The sequence below is a fragment of the Trachurus japonicus genome, chromosome 15 (assembly GCF_045865225.1).
Source record: "Trachurus japonicus isolate A0001 chromosome 15, Traja_1.0".
NCBI classification, from domain to species: Eukaryota; Metazoa; Chordata; class Actinopteri; order Carangiformes; family Carangidae; genus Trachurus; species Trachurus japonicus.
The window spans coordinates 22,750,613-22,770,980 of record NC_140921.1 but is presented as its reverse complement, the minus strand read 5'-3'; the positions used below and the strand labels follow the sequence as shown (position 1 = coordinate 22,770,980).

At 42.8% G+C, this 20,368-nt stretch overlaps 1 protein-coding gene across 1 annotated transcript in view; it reads left to right on the top strand.

The window, feature by feature from the left end:
- adgra1b (adhesion G protein-coupled receptor A1b) overlaps positions 1 to 20,368 on the top strand; it is a 168,714-nt gene that overhangs the window by 94,130 nt on the left and 54,216 nt on the right. Inside the window, exons 13-14 of the mRNA XM_085800555.1 lie at positions 17,016 to 17,226; positions 17,700 to 17,908. Coding sequence (XP_085656681.1) covers positions 17,016 to 17,226; positions 17,700 to 17,908 — 420 coding nt within the window. The remainder of the gene's footprint in view (positions 1 to 17,015; positions 17,227 to 17,699; positions 17,909 to 20,368) is intronic.

Sequence of the window (20,368 nt, the reverse complement as noted above, 5' to 3'; positions counted from 1 at the left end):
ATTGATTGCATGGTCCCACTTGGAACAAGCACAAAAATCAATCAAAATCCGTCACTTCAAATCTCTTTGTTCTACCTTTGTAAGAGTCTCTGAAGCTTGGATCAAGGATGATTGTTGCATTCTGAAACATATGTTAACGGGGGTGATAAGACAAAGGTCAGCGTGGCTGTTAACACCATTACTTTGCTTGTTTCCTAATCAGAGTGGAAACAAATCTCTGATGAATGACTTCTCTCCCTGGCTCCCCCCCAGTCTCTGTCTCTGCGGTCACTGTGTACACTAAGTGGGATGGCTAATAAGTCCCTGTTGGGTAACATGGCTGCCTCCCAGCTAATCACTTTTTGAGACAGAATCTTCAAAGTGTGCCCTCTTGTCTGATGCTAATCTGGGCCAAGTGGGGGCTCTGTAGATGGATGAGAGTGGGCTGTGGTTAGATTGGCTTGAGTTCGTCCTGCTCCATCCAAATCATCTGTCCCTGCATTTCAATGATCTGTTATGGATGACTACTTAAAAACCAGATGAACTAATGTTAAACATGTGCAACCACTAAGTACAGATACTAACCTTGGATGAAGTAAAATCCTGCATTTGTTTTTACAAGTTTGGCAACAAGTACATGGCACATGAAGTCAATTTGTCAGATCAGCCAGGAATTGAAAGAGTGATGACATTGAGCAGACAGTACCTCCTACCAAACTCTCAACAAGATCAAAACAAAATGAATGGATTGTACCTTTTCTTCATTTTGTGATCGTATGTGATCTGTGTTGATAATCTTTGTTGTGGTTCTCTGTGTTTCATTCTCAGTTATTCAACCATCAGAACTCCTTAAAACCCTGAACCTGTTATTATAAAATTAGCATCAATACTCCCTCCTGTCACTTCTCCTGCTGACGTCTAATGGATAACGTAGTTCTTCTTTGTGCTATCTTTGGACTGCACAGAAACGTGCATAGGTGCTCTGGTTGTATGATCTCTACAAATGGCATTACACCACTGCTCTGTACACATTACTGTATGTGTTACCTATAAGAACTAGCCTACACACACCAGCAGAGTGTGCAAACCAATAAAATGATGAGGAAAGTATTTTTTATTATTGATTATCCAGAATTTTCATTGAACTGATTCAACTGACATTATTTTTTTTAATTATTATAACCTTTATTTAACCAGGTTTGTCCCATTGAGATCCAAGATCTCTATTGCAAGAGAGACCTGGCAGCACATAAAGTTTCAACACATAGTCACATTAATCATAGACATAAAAAAAACAAATAGAATACAAATAACAATTGAATTTACAAGATTAGTTAAATTAATTTACAAGATTATTCAAAAAATAAAACATTTGTACCAAGCCTGGATGTAATGGAATTTATCATGGACTTGAATACATTCAGAGATACCAGACTTTGGAGTTTGAACTCTGACTGCAAAATGTTCCATGCAGTAGAAAATCGAAAAGCTTTCTTTCCCATTTCTGTTCTGAGTTTAGGAACAGTAAAATGAAAAAAGTCCAGAGAGCGGAGACTGTAGGCCCTATTATTCAAGATTAAAATGGATGTTAAATAAGTCAGAATCATCTCAAGATAAGCCTTGTAAATCAGCACATATCAATGGCCGATCCGGCCAATTTACTTTAGTGTATAAGACACAATGATGAGTTAGAGCTCCACAGTTAGCGATAAACCTCAGAGCATCATGATACACACTATCCAACATGTGGAGGCATTGAACGGAGGCATTCATATATAACACATCACCATAATCAATAATCGGAAGAAAGCTCGACTCCACCAGTTTCTGTTTCACCCTAAAAGAAAAGCAATACTTATTTCTGAAATAAAATCCAAGTAAAAGCTTCAGCTTCTTTACAGTGTACTGAATATGACAAGCCAAGTGGTCATCATTCAAGAACCCCAGATATTTAAAAGTAGATACAAGTTCAGTTTGTTGACAATTACTGGTGACAATGACAGACAGACTTGACCTGGCTGATTTAGAATTAGTGAAAAACAGTTTTGTTTTATCAGCATTTAGAACAAGTTGCAGTTGGTAGAGTTGTTCTTGCACTCTGTTAAATGCATTCTGCAGATATGCAAACGCTTCTGCAGGCGTGGGTGGCAAAGCAATATATATGACTGTGTCATCAGCATAAAAATGAAAGGCTGCATTTGGAATATTCATTCCAATATTGTTTTTATACAAAGTAAATAACAAAGGGCCTAGGACTGAACCTTGTGGTACCCCCTTGTGGACAAACTGAACCTCAGAAGAAACACCTTCTTCTTTTCACTAGGTGTGGGTTGTTTAGAGGGGGTTTTAGAGTTAAACAAGAACCCAGAGGAAATAAAATGTTTGTTAAAACAATTTAATATGTCTGTTCTGTCAGTTACTCTGCTACCATCAATCAGCATACTGGAAGGAAGATTAACTGAGTTAGAGGTAGACGACAAAGATTGATATGCAACAGTCTATCAGTTCCATACAATGCTTTAAGGGGCATTGACTTAACAGCATCTTTTTCGATGTCAGTTTTTGGTAATGCTGCTGTGTAACTTGTATACACAATGTCAGCAAGTATATACAGTATAATCCTGTTTGCTAATTTGCAATGAGGCACAAGCAGTTAACTTCTCAAGGCAGTGGGACTGACAGCACAAGATGTGTGTCAAAACACCCACACACCCCTTGTTTTCTATGTTAAGTTCAGAACAGCAGCAGTTTTACCATGCCGCCTCCCCCGGATCAGCACATCTCAGCCACTGTATCTGTACTACTTCTGTCAGTAATGTGTGCTGCCTGCCATCCTCCTGCGTAGCAGAGAGGAGCAGAGAAGTGGTTGAGTAAGACGACCGCCAAGAAAGAGGCATATTGCTAAACAAAGATGACAAGCACTTGAAAGCTTTATCCAGGCCAAAAGACAGAAGAGTGACAAGAGCTGCAGCTTTCTTATGTTGATTAATTTCCAATCAGCCGATAAGGCTTCACAATGTCATGGAGTAATGAAAAACACTCTGCAATTTCCCAAAGGCTAATTTAAGATATATACACTGTTACAGTTACAGTCATATGCTGAATATTCTCTATTTTAATCAAGCAGTTATTCTTAAAAAAAAAAACTTCCATCACAATTTCCTAAATTCCCTGATGTCTTGAAAAGTGAGTGTCTTGTTCACTCGTCTAAAGAGCCCAGGAAACCAGCACGTCCTCCACAGCTAGGGGCTGGACACTGTGAAGTTTGGCTCTAAAAATGTCTGTTTAATCAATTATTAAAATTATTGCCGATTACTTTTTCTGCCTATCAATTAATCATTCAGTTGGCTTACTGTTTCTGCTGTTATTGCTGGTACTGCAGTCACTAGGGGTTCTCGGTTTTATGCAGTATCATAGAAATGCTAGAGGTTAAACAAGGTTAAATTTTAATTATCACTAACGTCTGTGGCCAACTACCATGGCTATTAACTGTGGTTAATTTGACTCCAGTTAGGTGTTTTAACCAGCAACCAGCACAATACACATAAGCAGGGTTTTCCAAACTTGTCACTACGAGGTTTCCACGTCGTCCAGTACAGGAGCAAAAGATGCATCTTTTGACTGCTAAAAGAGCTAGCACTAGCCCCGGTAATTTAGTTTAGTTTAGTTTATTCATTTGGTCGATTAAATAAGAGACTGACAAAATGCATATTGTTCAGTAATACAGTAGGGGAGCGCCGGGTCGATTGAGACACGGGACGATTGATACACAGCGATTTCCTCGAAAACCACACAAGCTTGAGCCGTCAGATTTTGTCACTATGTTCAGCACTCAACACCGACCAATCCTGGGAAAGCTTGTGAAATTACGTCACGCCATTCAAAAGTTATTAGCGCGAACCTGTTTTTTACTACGGAAAGTAAAATGTTAGGTGCGGTAGTTTTTTTGTGATCAAAAGTTGTATTGTGTGTTTCATGCAATAATAATATGACCTAACAACAGATGAATTCGTACATAAACAGGTCCTAAACTATGAAATGTCATAGTTTTGAAGTTTAGAGGCAAAACAGGTTGAAGTGTCAGTAGTCGCTGCAGGGACGATTGATACAGCTGTTTCAACTGTCCCTCACGCCACCGTGCGTAGTGATTGTGGTCACACTGCGCGATCAATATCTGTATATAAATCACCGAATTAATACCCTATTGTTCTGCAATGAACAACAACCGATTTGAATGAACAACATGTAGGTAATAAACACCAGATATTTTTAATGAACAAAACGTGTTTATGACATGAATCAACAGATATTCAGCAAAGTGAGGGGAAATGCCGAGGGTAAAATGACAATATGTTCAACTGTGTATCCATAAACATGACTTAGGACAGGGAAATAAGTAAATGAAATGAAAATGCAGTCATCCAACAACTCGTACAAAAGAAGAAAGGCGAGTTTAATCGAAATGCGGATCTTGACAATTGTGCACGGGACAAAAATATTTATTTGACCTATTTATATTGTGAGAAATTATGTGACATTTTGGCAATAACGAGTACACTAGTATGTTGTCCGATATGCTGCATAAAAACGAGAGTAATGTCAGTAGTTTCTGTTTAAAACATGCTGTTTCAACCGTCCCTCCTCTGTGTCTCAAACGACCCGCATAGGTGGGGCGTTTGAGACAAATGTCAACTTACGTTCAAAGTTATAAAACAGCGTGATCATCCAACATATGTGTTAAATTACACTTGTAACTAAGAGAATACACATGTGAGTTGTTGATCACATGATAAAAATGTTTGTGTACATAACGTCATCTTTGAAAAAGACGTTTAAATGAAAAGTGTATCAATCGACCCGGCTCTCCCCTACATGCAACCAAAAGATGTAGGCTGAAGCAATAGCTTATTATGCCTATCCTTTGCACATAAGATTTCCATTTACATAGTAAAAATAAAGAGCGATAAAATAAAAACAAACAAAAGACAAGCAAACAACTAACAACAAACATTAGTGAGAATAAAGAGCTCTGAAAAAAAACAGCAAACAAAAGACAAGCAAACAACTAACAACACAACAGTGGAAATAAAGAGAATTAAAATAAAAACAAACAAGCACACAAAAGACAAACTAACTAACAACAAAGCAAAGCCAAACCAGGACAGAGTTTGTATTATAATTTGTATTTGTAAATCAAACGAGTAGAAAGTAGCAGCAGGTGTGTCTGAGTTCTGTGTCTGAAACAGAAAAAAAAAAACAAGTGATGTGCTTTTTCCTTGTTTACAGAGTGAGCAGGCAGCAGGTCGTGTTTAATGACTTTGAGAATGTCCCTAGTGCATCAATGATGATCATTTTGATCACTGTTATCTTGATATTACATTTCTGTACAGTTTTATGACTAGAAATCATATATTGTACTACACTGATGTGTACTTGTTGCCATGATGAAATTGCTACAAAATGCACAGGCTTAAAGGGATAGTTCACCCTAGAATGATATTTCGCTCATTATCTACTCACCCTCATGTTGACTAAGGGCTGGAAGAATTTTCAGAGTCCACCGTCCCTTCTCTGAGTTACAGGGGGTCTTGGCGTAGCAGTGCATTTCAATGCAACGGTTGCAAAGGGACACCAGAGCTCTTCGTAAAAAACACACACAAAAAAACATCCAAATACCTCCATGATGCTCGTATGTAATGTCCGTCTTGTGCTGAAGCCCCAAATTGCGTAGTTGTCCCGAAAAAAATTAAATAAGTCTATATTTTAAGCTTGTTTGTAGCGGAAGCTTCTCGAAGCTCCTCTTCCTGGTCCGTCCAAATCTCGCGTGATTTGCGCCGGCGTCAGTGCGGTTACTGCGAATCACGCGTAAAGAAACAAGAGTTTGTAACAGAGCAGCAGAGGGTTGACTCATGCCTGAGACTTTTCTGTTTGGAATGGGTTGTCTCCAATATGCTGGGTTAGATCTTCGGCCCCCAGGAATAGTTAAAGTGACTGGATGTTTAGATGTGAATGTAAATCTTCTATACAGCATATTTTTATCATCACTTCATGTATGGTAATCCTTGAGGCTTCTGCCTACACAGGTCCATGGTGTATTGAATTTAACCTGCTATTTTAATATATTTCAAAGTCACATGCCCCTCGTTCAGACCACCTCTATTACCACATGGCTCAAGGCAGCAGTTTACTGCGATTGTGCTAAACAGGCAGTGGATTGACACCAGCTTATTACCCCTGTTTAACAGATTAAAAGACTGACGAATCGAGCGCAGATCCCCAGGGATTTCATTTTCTCAAAGTAAGCTCAGATCATCATCTCTTTTTTATCTTATTAAGAAAATTGCGATTCCCATCATAGCCATCACCATCATGGCGCCGGAGAAATTGCTGCGTGCCTGATTGTTCTCATTGGAGTGATGGCCCTGATTGTGAAATGCAAGCCTCCTTCCTCTCTTTTTCACTACATATATGAGTCAATTGGCTCTGGTCCCACTGTAGCTGGGGTTGAGGGGGGAGGTTGACTATGGATGGGACTTTCATTGATCAAAATATGGAGGGGGATGGGGGAAAGCGGAACAGCCAGAGCGAGCTGACTATGGTAATGCTTCAACAGATCGATTAAAGGGATGTGCGTTTGAGGCACAAGAGCGCTCCAATAAATCCTCTATCCTACCCTTGCTCGCAGTGAAGTGTCTTGGATTCTTCAGCATGACCAAGACGGGGAGAGACAACTATAGAATACCAAACAGCAGCCAATCAAAGGGGCATGCAATACATAAAAAAGTTGCATAGAAATAGAAGAACTTATAAGTGTTTATTCCATGAGCAAGTGTTCTTTTTATCATTTGAGAATAACTCAGATTTCATTAGAATGGGAAAAGCCAGTTGAAACTGATCTTTGGAGTCCCAAAAGACCTCCTGTAGCTTTGAAAGAACTGGTCAACATTTAGGAAAATGAGCTTATGCACCTTCTTGTCAAGATGAATGCTACTATTATATCAGTCTGTTCGTTAAGATCCTGGAGCTGGAAGAATATTATTCCAGGTTATCATAAAGACTGTTGTTTTTTTTGTTTTTTTTTACAGAATGTCAATCCATTCCTTCAAAACGCAGATGACCCATAATAGTACGCTTTAGTTTACACATGACATCCATATAAATCTAGAGTTTACAAGCACCTAAAACTAAGACTTAAGAAATGCTGCTAACTCCTGTTTAGTTAAAAGATGTTGTAGGATGGAATGGACAAAAACTAAAATTAATTTGTTTTCTGACACAAAGCGGAAGTGGTCATCTGGATGAGGATGAATTTCATTTTCAAAAATAGAGTAGAGTGGATGAAGCCTAAGAGAGACCACCAACACTGGCAGCAGTGTGATGCAGAGGTGGAACAAAGGCTCCCAAGTTAAGACCAAGAAGCTCCAATTAAAATTGAAGTGAAGTCAATATTTTGTGTCCTATGGTCTAAGCTCACCTTCCCGCTGCCCATGATGCTTCATTGGCTGTAACCGAGAAAGCATTTTTTTGGTGTGTGTTGGGAAGGATATCTTGGCTTGAGGTCCAAGAGAAGTCACAAGTTAGTCAGTTACTTTTGAGTTTGTCAGTTAAAGTCTTACAGAAGCTATTTGTTTGTTGTACAGAGCCAGTTGCTGCAGAGCCAGGGCTAGCCAAGTGTTTACTTATCAGTCTGGAGGAAATGTTCAGCATCAAACTTCACCTCTTTACTCAGTCAGATCTATCTCCAGAGATGGGAAGCAACTCACACTTTGTTTCTATCACATCTTTTGCTCTGCACCTGTAAAATCCCATCTCATCACATCCACAGTCATCACCTGCTGCTCCCGGCAAGGAACCACATCGAGCACCGGGGGAAGTTCCTGAACTGTGGAAGGCAGGTGACTCAAGTCCACAACTCTGGTGTGATGTGTCATCAGTCCACGAGCAGCCAGTGGTTACAAAACCTTTAAGACATGAAGGTGCAGAACAGCAGTAGTCATAGTGTATTTGGGTATGAAGTATGTTTGGAACATAGCACGTGTACAAGTCAAGAAGTCTGTATGGATGTTTACACCAGAGGAATTCTCTAAGCGAAGCAACAGACAACATCCTCTGCAAAAACACAGGATACAAACTTCTCAGAGCCTGTGTTTTTCTATGTAGTATCCCTTAAGCGCTATATGAGTGAATAATATATCTCCTGCTATCATCGCAGAAAGAAACACACCCATTATTGACTTTAAAAAATGTGGAGGCTAGAATTTTAATAGAGCCAATCTAATGTGACTAAACACAGTGGGCGAGAGCAGTGTGCTGGGAGGGTTTGGTGAACACGCTTAGTCTTGTTTTAGTTTTTTTTTCCTGGATTCATCCTTTACCAACTTTTCTCATCTGTCTTTTTTTTTTATTTTTTTAAATGTGTTCGATGGACAAATGTTCATGTTTGGCGCCCCAGGTGTCATTAATGCATCACCACAGCCCACATGCAGTAAAAGCAGACACACAGAGACAAACAGTATACTGTAGGAGCGCAATAAACAGCCCGCTGCCATGGGAATGAGTTTGTCACTTCTGCCAGTGAGTTCATCATCAGCCCGATGAGATAAAGATGACCACCAAAGCCATTACAGTTTTATTTGGTGCAGTTGAAGGATTAGTGGGAAGGGATTAATATGGTAAAAGGAGGCCATAAATATATGGCTCTCTCCTTCCCCTTTTCCGTGCTTTAATTTCCCTCCCTGATCTGCTAGATTTGTCCTGGGAATGCCCAAGGGCATTTTCCAGACATTTAAATGAGAGAAAAGGCCATTTAAGACAATCAGATCTCTAGACAATGCTAATGGTAGCTTGAATACATTTAAGCTAATTGATGCCTCTTCTTGATTTCTCACATATGCATAATTAAAATTGTTGTGTTCTTAACGTGATTTGCCATGTAACGTTCTCAACACAGCCTCTGGGCTTTTTCCACACACCGCCGTGTGATGGATTTCATGTTTTTATGTTTGTCATGGCTGACAGGTCATGTGAGTGTGTCTGTGTGATTGCTTCACTGCCTCTCCCTCCGCTGCAGGGTTCAGCTGGAAGCAGTCAGCTTGTTGCATCATCTACCACGATGATGGGACCGTGGAAGCCCCATTATGCTGTTTAGCCGTGTGTGTGTGTGTGTGTGTGTGTGGAGGTGATTCATCTCCGGAGCTTTGTTTCTCGCTCCTCTGCATGATTTGTCTTTGGGATGCGGACTGCAACGACCCCTCGACCCGGCTCACGCGTGTGGTTGGTTTACACAACAGCAGGTGTGGAGATGTGATGGGAGGGATGATGCGGTCTCTAGCTGAACACCACTGTGTAGGAGAAATCCTATAGAGCTGCTGCCTGCGCTGCATTATCACTGATGAGCACACCACAAAAATGTAGTTACATCACCTTTAAAAAAAGAAAAAAAAATCTTTGAAATCTTCATCATTTGATTTTTTTATGGAGAGGAGGTTTCGACAGTAGTTAATCATGTTCCCAAGTGTCTTGGTCTCCAGCCAGCCATCCCTCTGTAGCATGTAGCGTTCCCCACAGTCATGCATATTCATGTTTACCCATGTTGATATACAGTAGAGGCACTCATCACATGAAGCAGCCCTTCATCCCACCGACCCACCAACCCCCACCCATCCCCTGCCACCGTGGAAGGAAATTGTTAAGTCACACAGATTCATCAGCAAGTTACCATGGAGACACCTGGGCAGCACCAACTGTACCTTCTTGCCACTGAATCATAAATGGGAGCAAGGACTGTGGGCCAACATATCTCAGTGGTTATTACCATCAGCTAATACAGGCGATACATCATGTAAAAGAGACAAGATGCACATCTTAACTCCCCCGGGTGTCTGTGTCTGTGTGTGTCTGTGTGTGTGTGTGTGTGTGTGTGTGTGTGTGTGTGTGTGTGTGTGTGTGTCTGTGTGTGTGTGTCTGTGTGTGTGTGTATATAGCAATAGGATTCATAACAGCATGAATGTCAACTGCTACACTCTGCAGTATAATTATTCCATCGCAGTTAATTTGTCGAGTCAGTTTTCTTTCCTGCAAAAACTGCAAACTGTTTGATAGCATATGTTTATGAGATCAATAACGGTGTTGGCTCGCCAAAACCCAGAGATTGTCATGAACACCACACACGCAGAAAATCAAATAGCGACTGAAAAGTAATTGAATGATTCAATCTGCGAAGAGCACACATCAGTTCACATTCATTTCACCTCAGAGCCGAATCTCAAATTACAATCTGAAAAGGCCCTAAAGAGACTGCAGTTGTTCTACCCCCCTCTGCCTTCAAATGGAGATCTACTTTAATCATGTGGTTCAAGTGGAGGACACACTTTGTGGTTAAAGCTACCGCTAAGTTGTGTAATTTGATATTTGTGCAGTGCAGATAAAGACACAGTGTGTGAAATAACGTCATTAGGCAGGTGGTGCAGGAGTGAGACACATATAAATGTATAAGTGACCTTGATTGAATGACTGTTTATCCTGTTTGTATTGGACTGATGACTCAAAATAAGTGAAGGTTAAACAGAGTAACATAGATTACATTAGATAACATACAGTAGATCAAAGATATAGAGGAATTAAAGGGAGAACAATTATGACCTTATCCACAGAGTAGTCCAAGTAGAGACTAATCCCAAGTTATGACTGTTTCGCCTCACACGCGCGGCCAGCACACCCACTTTGTGTGATAGCCAAGTGTTATTGCTCCACCAAATGACCGCCCATTAATCCCGTCTCCCTGCAGCTGAATCAAACTTGAGAAGTGTAATTGTTGGAGAGAGGATGTGGTGACAGTAAAGCACAACCTGGACCGACTCCAGTGGCAGTGGCACTGCACGACTGTGTGTGTTTGTGTTCATGTTGATGTTCCTTATTCTGCCTTAGGTGAAAAAGGTACGTTATTATGGACTGGATGCCGACTGCTTTCCCTGGGATTCAAGTCATGGCAAATCAGTCTTAGTCACAAACAGGCCAATTATACCTGGTTCAGCAGTAGTGAGAGCGAACATGTTGGTGAATAAACAGGTAATGAACGGTTTAGAGTGAAGGAATACATGAATAGATAAAAGGCCTGGCAGGTAGAGCCATTTCCTCAACTTACATGGACAAGAATGTGATGTTTTTTTTTAACTTAATGACGCATCTAGACCTCTGTTCTGCATTCATTCTTTATTCTATATTATCATAGAAAAACAGATGCCAGGGTTTCAGTATCACTATCCTATAACACTGCATAGAATCAGACATTTGTGTAACACTGAACTGCTTTGCAGAGAGCAAACTTGTCGCTGAGATGCAATCCTTTGAAGTCTCCAGCTTCTGTGTCAGCGAAACGGAAATATAACATATAATGTACATTTTAAAAAGATAACTAAGACATGTCTCTCCACAAAGATGAAGATTATAGCAACCTGTGCAGCTTGCATTGATGTCATCCAAGCTTGTCATCATTGTTCTTTCACTATTCTTCATGGATGTGGCTGCTCTTGGCTCTGGTACAGGAAGATTACATCCCACATTCCCGTTCTTAATCAGGCCAACAAAGCTTAGATTGGCTCAGTGATTTTCCAATCGAGTGTGTGGACCAGCGATGGCCACAGAAATACAGCTGTTTACTTACCAGTGGAACCGGGCTAATGCAGTGGAAGCCAAGTCTGCAGTGTGCTGCTCACAGTGGTAAACAAGACAAGGTCAATACCTGCTATAGGGCCGGACCATGTGCAGTCAGTGTTATTGAGGATGGGGTTGAAAGCTGCTGCCACGGCCGGTCTGAGGAACAGCCACCGAGTGTCGACCAATGATGTGTGATGGTGTCTGGAGAGGAGAGGAGAGGGGCGGAGCTGTGTGTTGAAGTTGAGCAGGATAACATGGAGACACAGTGGACCAGAGACGTCCAGATGATAACAGAGATCTGGCTATGACTAATGCTCTCTCTCTCTCTCTCTCTCTCTCTCTCTCACTCATACCCACACAAACACATGTTTATTTGCATATCGAGCAGAGGTGAGATCTTACTATAAGTGGTCACTCGAGACAGATGTGGAGATGCATTTAAATGCCAGGTGTGAACTGATGTACTTTAGAGCTGTTTACCAGTGACTGGATCACCTGAGTAGCATATTAATGCTTAGTCTGAACAGGGCCAGAGAGACACATGGCCAATCAGTGGCTGGAGAGGTCAAATATGAGCGGTCTTACTGTCAACACAAGTGTCTATATAACCATCGCTGCTTGTGAAGTAATTGTGATAAATAAAGACCCTGAGGCCCAGGTGATTACAATGACACATAACACTTCTGTGTGGCAGCGGGTCTGTTCCTGGTTCTCTCTGTCCAACTCCATCTTAAATTGTTGTTTCATGTCAGTATAAAAAGGAGGTCTTAGAGGTTAATCAGTGGTCAAAGCAGGGCCACAGCCTCAGCTGTTACAGGGGCCAGTGGTGTCTCTAGGTCAGCTCTCCTGGGCCATTAACAGTAGCTTGTTACTACTGTCTTATCCTTGCTTCCTTGAAAAGAATGCTGATTGTAATTGTCATGCACAGATATTGAAAAGATTGCTATTTATCTTAAAACACTGGGATTGTATGTAAAAAAGAAAAAAATGTACATCAAGTGGAGGATTGCAGAATCATTCAAAACTTTTTGTCTGGATGTTAAGATGTTACGACCCGTGTTCCTCTCACTCTCTCTCTGGATGATTTCACAGAGCTCTCTGTGCACAGCTTTCATTAGAGCTACTTTCTGCCATAGAACCTGTTGCATCTTGACTTTCATAGCTGGATATCTAAAGATCACTGCACATTCTTCTCACAATTTTTCCTCATGCATAATTTGTTTCTTGTCATTACAGTGCTGCATGGAAATAGTTTCTTTCAGGAGACACCGCGCACTGAGTCACAGTCGTCCTTGCCTTCACTTACAGTGGTGATGTAGGCTTTATTGACGTGGCAACAGGAGACTAAAGAGACAAACTCTTCCTATAGATTATTGAATGTGGTAGGACTAGGAGCTGAAAATGGCCAATCAGGTTCTGCATAGAGAGTAGTAGTTGTTGATGCTGAAAATCTGTGAATTTCCCTCCTAGGGTCTGTTCTGTCTAAGACTTGCCTCCTTTTGGCTCATTATCAATCACCCTGCAGCTAATATATTAGTTATGCTTTTACACACAATGAATTCATTAATTTGTAATCCACAATGCCTTTTTATTCTAACAATGCTGTCCATCTGTTGCAGCTCCTTGAATGTTTTTTGTTGAGGAAACCACCCGGTGATGTGACAGTTTGAGTCAGAGCTGACTGAGGAGAGTGTGGCTGACAGCTGAGGTACAGCCCTGCTTCTCCACAGAGCCTGAATTTCCTGCTACAAACGTGCTCAAACGGCCGCCGCACCCCAACCAGCACAACCCTTCTGGAGGAAAAACAGACTCTTGTTGGCATGGCAACCGTTTAGGACTGTTTAATTTCTCTTGATAAGTAATGCTAACAACACTGCAACGCGGTAATGCTCAGGAGGAAAATGCCTTTTAAGCTTCAACCATGACAATCACTTATGCAGAATTATATCCTTTGTTGTATTTTCATGTCAGGCAAGACAAATATGTTGAAACCTCAGAAGCAGCTCCAACAGAGGCGTGTGTTTAAGCTCTCGTTAAATGTTACTTGTGGGCAAACTGTTTTATTTTCAGGCTCTAAAGCATCATGGGTAGGAAGGATCCCCTGAAGTGTCCTGATGTCTACCTATTTGTCATGGTCATCGTGTCTTTGACCATGTCTGCGCTGACAGGACTGCCAGTGATAACAAAAAAGAATTATGCAAATCTCCCATCATGCTCGTCAGCAGTTCTTCTCGGCCGGGGCCGAGCTCACCAAGCTGCCCTTTGAGCTAAATTCATTTCATTCATAGTTAATTTCCAAGTTGCCGCCCGCTCAAATAAATAAATTTATCTCTCCCAATGATATATCTACAAAGGCACAGAGCTGTAGCTTTTTCTAATTTTGGATTATACAATGAAGAGGGAAAAAATGTCTCACTGGCACTCTTAATTTTCACCTTTGTCTAAACACTTTCTACAGTAATCCCCCTGTGAAACGAAAGAGCCGTGTTTAAGCGTGATGTTTACGCTGTGATTTGGTGGCTGCCCCGGGTCAAACACGGCTGTTGTGTTTTGCCCTCCAGGCTGTTTTGCAGTTTTGCGGTTCTATGGAGCAGGGCTGTGCATCAAGGAGCAGGTGGAAGAGGGACGGAGGGAGGGAGGCGGATGAGAGGGAACAGCCTGAAATAGGAGGTGACTGCTGACATTCACCTGGATGCCCTCTGTAAGGACAGGAATAAGTGAAGGAGGGGGGAAAAAAGGAAAGGAGAATGATCACCAGGCTGGAGCGAGAGATGGAGGGGAGTGTGCGATTATGGTTACTAAGGCTACAGCATGCTGCCCCGGTGGAGAGGGAGGGGCTTGGAGGAAGGTCAGACGGCTGAGGTACATCCAGCTAAATCAACTCTGAAGTGTGAGGTCCCCGGTGGTGTTGGGGTTGAGGAAATGTAGCTGTTTAGGTTGCTCAGGAGGAACATAGATTGTAGCTTAGAACGAGACCTTGCACACACTGTGGCTTATAGCACACCCTCTGGGCTGTAAATCCCTTTGATACGCCACATAAAAGAGGCTAAAAGATGTAGAAAGAGATGAAAAGACAAGTATACGAGATAAGATTTCTTTTTGTGAGTCGTACGCTTTGAAAACACCACCACCACCCCCAGGGACGGCGGTCACCTGGCAATCCGTGCTGCCGGCCGTATGAGGAAAGGACCCCTCGGATAGCGTGCTACACTCTCTCGATTTGTGGAGGAGGCTAAAAACCCTGTCTGACTCCGTCCCTGATGTCTGTATCCTGTGACGTCTTGGCAACAAACTGCCAAGCTTAAGCTGTTCAAAGAAAGGAAATGATGCAACGTAAATTTCAAGGCAAGGCTTTGCTGCCACCCCCCCCCCTCCCTCCTTCCCTCCATTCACATACACACACTGCAGGATGAAAATCAATAGTCTTTCAAGAGTGAGTCAATACAGAAACTAATAGCCAACAAACCCGATGCCGTAGAATCACCTCTGGCTCCTCACATTTGGTGGCTCTAATGTATAGATATTGTGCTTAAGCACGCTGTTGCTCTTTGTCATCGCTATAGAATCACTTTCAGGACAATAGAAGGACCAGCAGCATCAAAACAACCCAGACTGAGGCATCTGAGGGGCCACACACCCCGACATCACTCAGGGGACCCACACACTAACAAACAGAGCCTCTCCGTGGCCAGAATAAGAAACATAAGAACGGACAAACGAGATCTTGTTTAACTTGATTAAGAAATTCTGCCATCTTTCTCCGAGACATTGATTTGGCCGAACGTCTGACTAAGCAGCTCCCCATTAACTGTAAGGGCACTTTATGGGCATCCACATTCATCTTGGACAGGAAGTTTCCCTCCCCTTTAGGCTCAAAGTGCTGATCCTCTCACACTGGAGGGTGACATGATTGAAAGCTGAACAAAAGCAGACTTCATTTGGAAAGCCGCCCCCCCCCCCATGCACACAGCCATCATTATCTTTATTATGAAGACGTATCATCGTCAGCCTCACCATTAGCATTGTTCACCATTAGGGTCAATGACTAGATAAATAGGTGGGATCGTTCATTAAGTGTTTTTTGCCCCTTAGAAATCTGTTCTCGGTGCAGAAATGTGTTAATTGCCTCAGCTGTTCTGTTCATTTGAAAGAGCAGCCTCTGTGTAATCACGTCTTAATAAATCAACAAGAAGAGCACATCAATTTGTCTTGTGCACCTCAGTGTTTGACTCTGTGAGTGAAGGTCTCAGACCAGAGGATTAGCACATCACAAGGGAAACAGTGCGTAGAACCTTTTTTTTTCCTTTTCACCCTGGTGTTTATTCACCTCTGCAGGACCACACTAGTTCCATTTCTGTGTTTTTTCCATGAAATATTAAAAACACTACAGTGTGCATGGTTATATCAGCTGAGAGGAGGCATGGAGTTGAGTGTGTGGCCACATGTGCATCTCTTCTGTGCTGACTGTGTCACTTTAGAAGCATTTTTGTGATTAAACTTGATCTTTCCGCAGGGTTAAGTGCTGCCTGCCCTGTAAGCGCAGCGAGCACTCTCACTCTCACCCTTGAGCAACATTTCTGTCCACCAGGGGCGTTGATTCTCTAAACCCTGAGCTGTGCCAAAAGTTCCTGCAGCTCTTATCATGTATAGCTCCAAAAAAAGAAAAAAAAACACTGGATGGGGGGGTTTCAGCTCACATTCTCCAGGGACAGGAGAGGCAGAGCCTTCTGACTGCTCATGTGTTATTTGTTCAGTATGTAAAATTATTACCCACAGGTCAGAACACATCAGAGGGATTGTGGAGCTTGAACGCAGCTCTAGTGGAATTTTTTTTCCAGGCTGCACCAGGGATTGTAGTATTTTTTTTATTATTTATTTTTCTTGTTTTTACAGTTACAGCAATAAAAAACAACTTAACAGGATCAGTTTGGACACACTTGGATTCAAAGATGGCGCGTGTCTACACCTTGATATTCCCAAGCCATGCCTTTCTCACAGAACTCCCCCCTTTCCCCCCCAAATATTGTCAGGGGTGTTTTTTTTTTTTTTTTTAACCTTTGGTGTTTATAGTTGGTGAAAAGAAGATAAAGTCAGACCGGTTGTCTCTTTAAATCAAGCTGCAGTGTTGATGTGCCCTCAAGCTGAAATGGTAAGAACCATTTCCACCTCTGCGGCAGGGAGCCTGACCAAATAGGCGCACTAGAGCGCTTCAAACGTGATTCTCATTCCCTTGGTCACTTGTGGTCTATGGTCGCCTCCACTCCTGGAGAGGAAAGCTATTTGTCTTTTCTATGAGAGTTTTTTCCCCCTTCCTTCCTGCGCATCTCGGATACATTATTTAATTTTTATTTTCCTCTCTTTTTTTTTTGTTCCATCCGCAGAACTCTGTGGCAGTCGCCTCAATCCATTTACCGCTGGCTGGTACGCCTATCTCCTCCTCTGCGCTGCAATCTGTTGATAACTCCACTTGCAAGCTGCAGTTTATCGTGTTTCGCAATGGGAAACTCTTTCCTTGCACGGGGAATTCGTCAAATCTCGCAGACGATGGGAAGCGTAGGAGCGTTTCAACACCAGTTGCTTTCACCAAATTAGGTAAGAGGAAATCCATTTTTATCATCATGCCTGTGATGTCAACGCTTGTACTGTAAAGCCGATTCGGACTACATGCTTACACACACACGCACGCACGCAAACGCACACGCACATACACACAGCGTATCAGCTCGTTCTGCGCAACAAGCTTCACAGCCTCGTGTGCACGTTGCCAAAAAATACATGAAAACTCTTGATGGTTGTTCCCATCAGATTTGACTCCACAGCTGCTGAATTAAAAAAAAGCTGCTTCATGTTTCCATTTGAGATGAAAGTTTATCCACAACACTTCACACAACTGTCTGACACTTCCACATTATGCGTGCGTATGTTTAGAGCATGCAGGAGTTTTGTGTGTGTGTGTGTGTGTGTGTGTGTGACCGCACGCTCCCGTGTCCACACTTCTTTAGCCACATGCACTTACACACTTTCCACTTGGTTTCCTTAATTGAATGTGTTGCTTTTTCTTGCAGATGGGTGCAGCCTCGGGAGCGCCGTGCACTCCGTTACTATTGCTCTCAGGCACTTCGCACTGGGTGTAGACCCCACCGCAGCCTATTGGGATTTTGACCTGCTGGATGGACACGGTGGCTGGAGGGCAGAGGGCTGCCACATAACAGGCTCCGGGGGCAACACGACCACCATTCATTGCTCCCATCATAATAACTTTGCTGTGCTAATGGTGAGTAGTCTACCGTGTGGTATACCAGTGTCATTCATTGTAGCACACCCATGCCCCCTCCCCACATAAGTGTCTCCCACTGCTTAGGGCCTGTTATGGATCAAATGCATCTCTTTCACCATGGAATAGATGGGAGTCACGTGTTTTAAGAAGCACTTCATGCAGGGACCTTTAAAAGCTTCCCTTATTGTTGCCCCTTCAGCAGAGGGAAAGGATTTGTCAAATGCGCTACGGGGATTTATTGGCTTTGGAGTGTGCGCCACGCTAAATTCCCCCTATATCCTGGAAATGAGAAGTTGCGTGTGTTGTGTAGTCTGCCACCTTTTCCCGAAAAGCAGCACAGCAGCTGAAATAGAAGCGATGCTCAGGAGAAGGAGCGTCTTGTCAGGAGCTATTCGCCTCCGAGCGCAAGTGGTGTGCTAATTGGTTGCAACCATCAGCCGAGCAAAAAAAAAAAAAAAAAGATGTTGGACTGTGAAACATAGCATCGTTTTTTTTTTCCTTCTGTGTCGCTCAACTTGGTCTCGACGCCGCCGAGATGTCTTCCACTGACGACGTCCCCCGGTTCAAACTGATTTCATGAGGATAATACCAAAAGCGCAATGGCATCGCATCGCCCAGTCGCTCCATAGAGCCGCTGCGCCTGGTCCGCTTTTTTTTGGATGAAAAGAAATCCTCCGGATGTTTGAGTGGGATTCGTTAGACTTGGAGGTCAGTTTTCAGTAGAGCATGAAAAGTGTTGTGCTTGAGATGTCGGTGCTTTTTTTCCCGAGTTGCCCTTTTTTTTTTTACCTGCATATTTTATGAAGCCGCTGTTCAATTCCGTTGTTGTTCGTGTGTGGAAATGAGCTGGCTCGAAAAAAGCCGCATAGGAATGAGAAAGAGTGGGGTACAGAGAGGGGAACAGCGGCGTGTAAAAAAAAAAAACGGCATGGGGTTGCTCGGAGGGAGAGAGCGGGGTGTCTGTGGAGAATACTAAGCTGTTGTCAGATAGAGAGCAGATGTCAGATTGTCATTGTGCATGTATTTTTCTATCAAGCACGGGGCTTTGGGGAGGCGCGCCGTGAATGGGCACCTTGTGGCTGTCGAGAGAGCGAAGCGAGGTCGGAGAAATTTTGTCTGATTTCCAGGCAGCAGATTAATGATTTTGAACTTCAGGACACGTCCGACAAGTAGAAGGCAGTCGTAGCGAGGGGTGGAAAGCCGTCACGGTAGCGTCCACATTACAACATTACAGGTCTTTTAGCCGAGCGTTTGCGCCGGGGATTGCGCGTCTACTAATGCAGTCACCACACCCGCCTGGTCTCTGCAGTGCCCGAGAAAAGGACCCTTATTTACGGACTTGTGACATCATTCTCCAGTTGGCCTCATCTAAAACACTGTATACTGGAGAAAAAAAGAAAAAAAAGACCCTTATAGCCGAGGGTGGCTTCTGCAAGTATTGGACCTGTTGCATAATGTTTTCACGTCAAACTGAGAGGAATTACTGGCTGACTGCAAGTTGAACGTTTTTAATTGACAGCATTTATAAGTCAGGATGAGTCCAGGGAGGCTCTGGTGTGTAACTTATGAAGTGAAAGCCTTGAAATAACATGACCCCCCCCCCCCTGGTTTTGTGTTCAAAAGGAAGATCTGGGTAACAAGTTGCAAAGTCTGTATGACCAAAGTTCCATGATTCAGCCGCTGTGGCAGTGTGGAGGAGACAGGTGATGGTGGTGCTGGCGTTTTCTGGGTGTCAAGTGGCGTTCAAGGCGGTCACACCGGTACACAACACATCCTCCATCACATTCCTCGTGCCCTAAATGATACAGCCGAATTCCTTGTTTGATCAGCCGTCTGCAATATGGAGTGTAAGGATCCATCCCATGCTGCATCTGTGATGTTGAGCAAACTGACAGCACAAAGCATGACAGCTTTGAAAGATGAATAATGCAACAAAATCATTTCAAAGAGTATGGGTGGTGGGGTGATGGGGTGCCTGAAAGACACAATGCGATATCCAATTCCTGTTGATCCAGACTCGTTTACATTCAGCTCTTATGAGGCTTGTGTGTGTGAGTGTGTGTGTGTGTGTGTAGGTGTGGAGTGCGTGGAGGTGATTAGTCCACAAATAGCATGACAACCCAATACAACTGTCCCTGCATGGAAACTGAGGTTAGGGATATAAAAAGTACTTTAATGAGAATCTCTTTGACTTGGCTCAGGGAGAATTACATGGTAGAGCATCTCCCTCCCCTGGCTTTGTGATCAGAATGCCAAATAACCGACTTAGGACAGAATCTGTGTGGAAAAACTCGACAGCCTCTAAAGCTTTTGTATGAGCGTATATTACACTCCCCCTGCTGTGGGGTTTTGAAAATTGCTAAATGCATCATTTGTTTATTTGGGTGTTTTTTTTGTCTGTGTGTGTGTTTGTTTTTGTTTTTTTTCTCACATTGGAAAGCAGGTCAATTACTGACC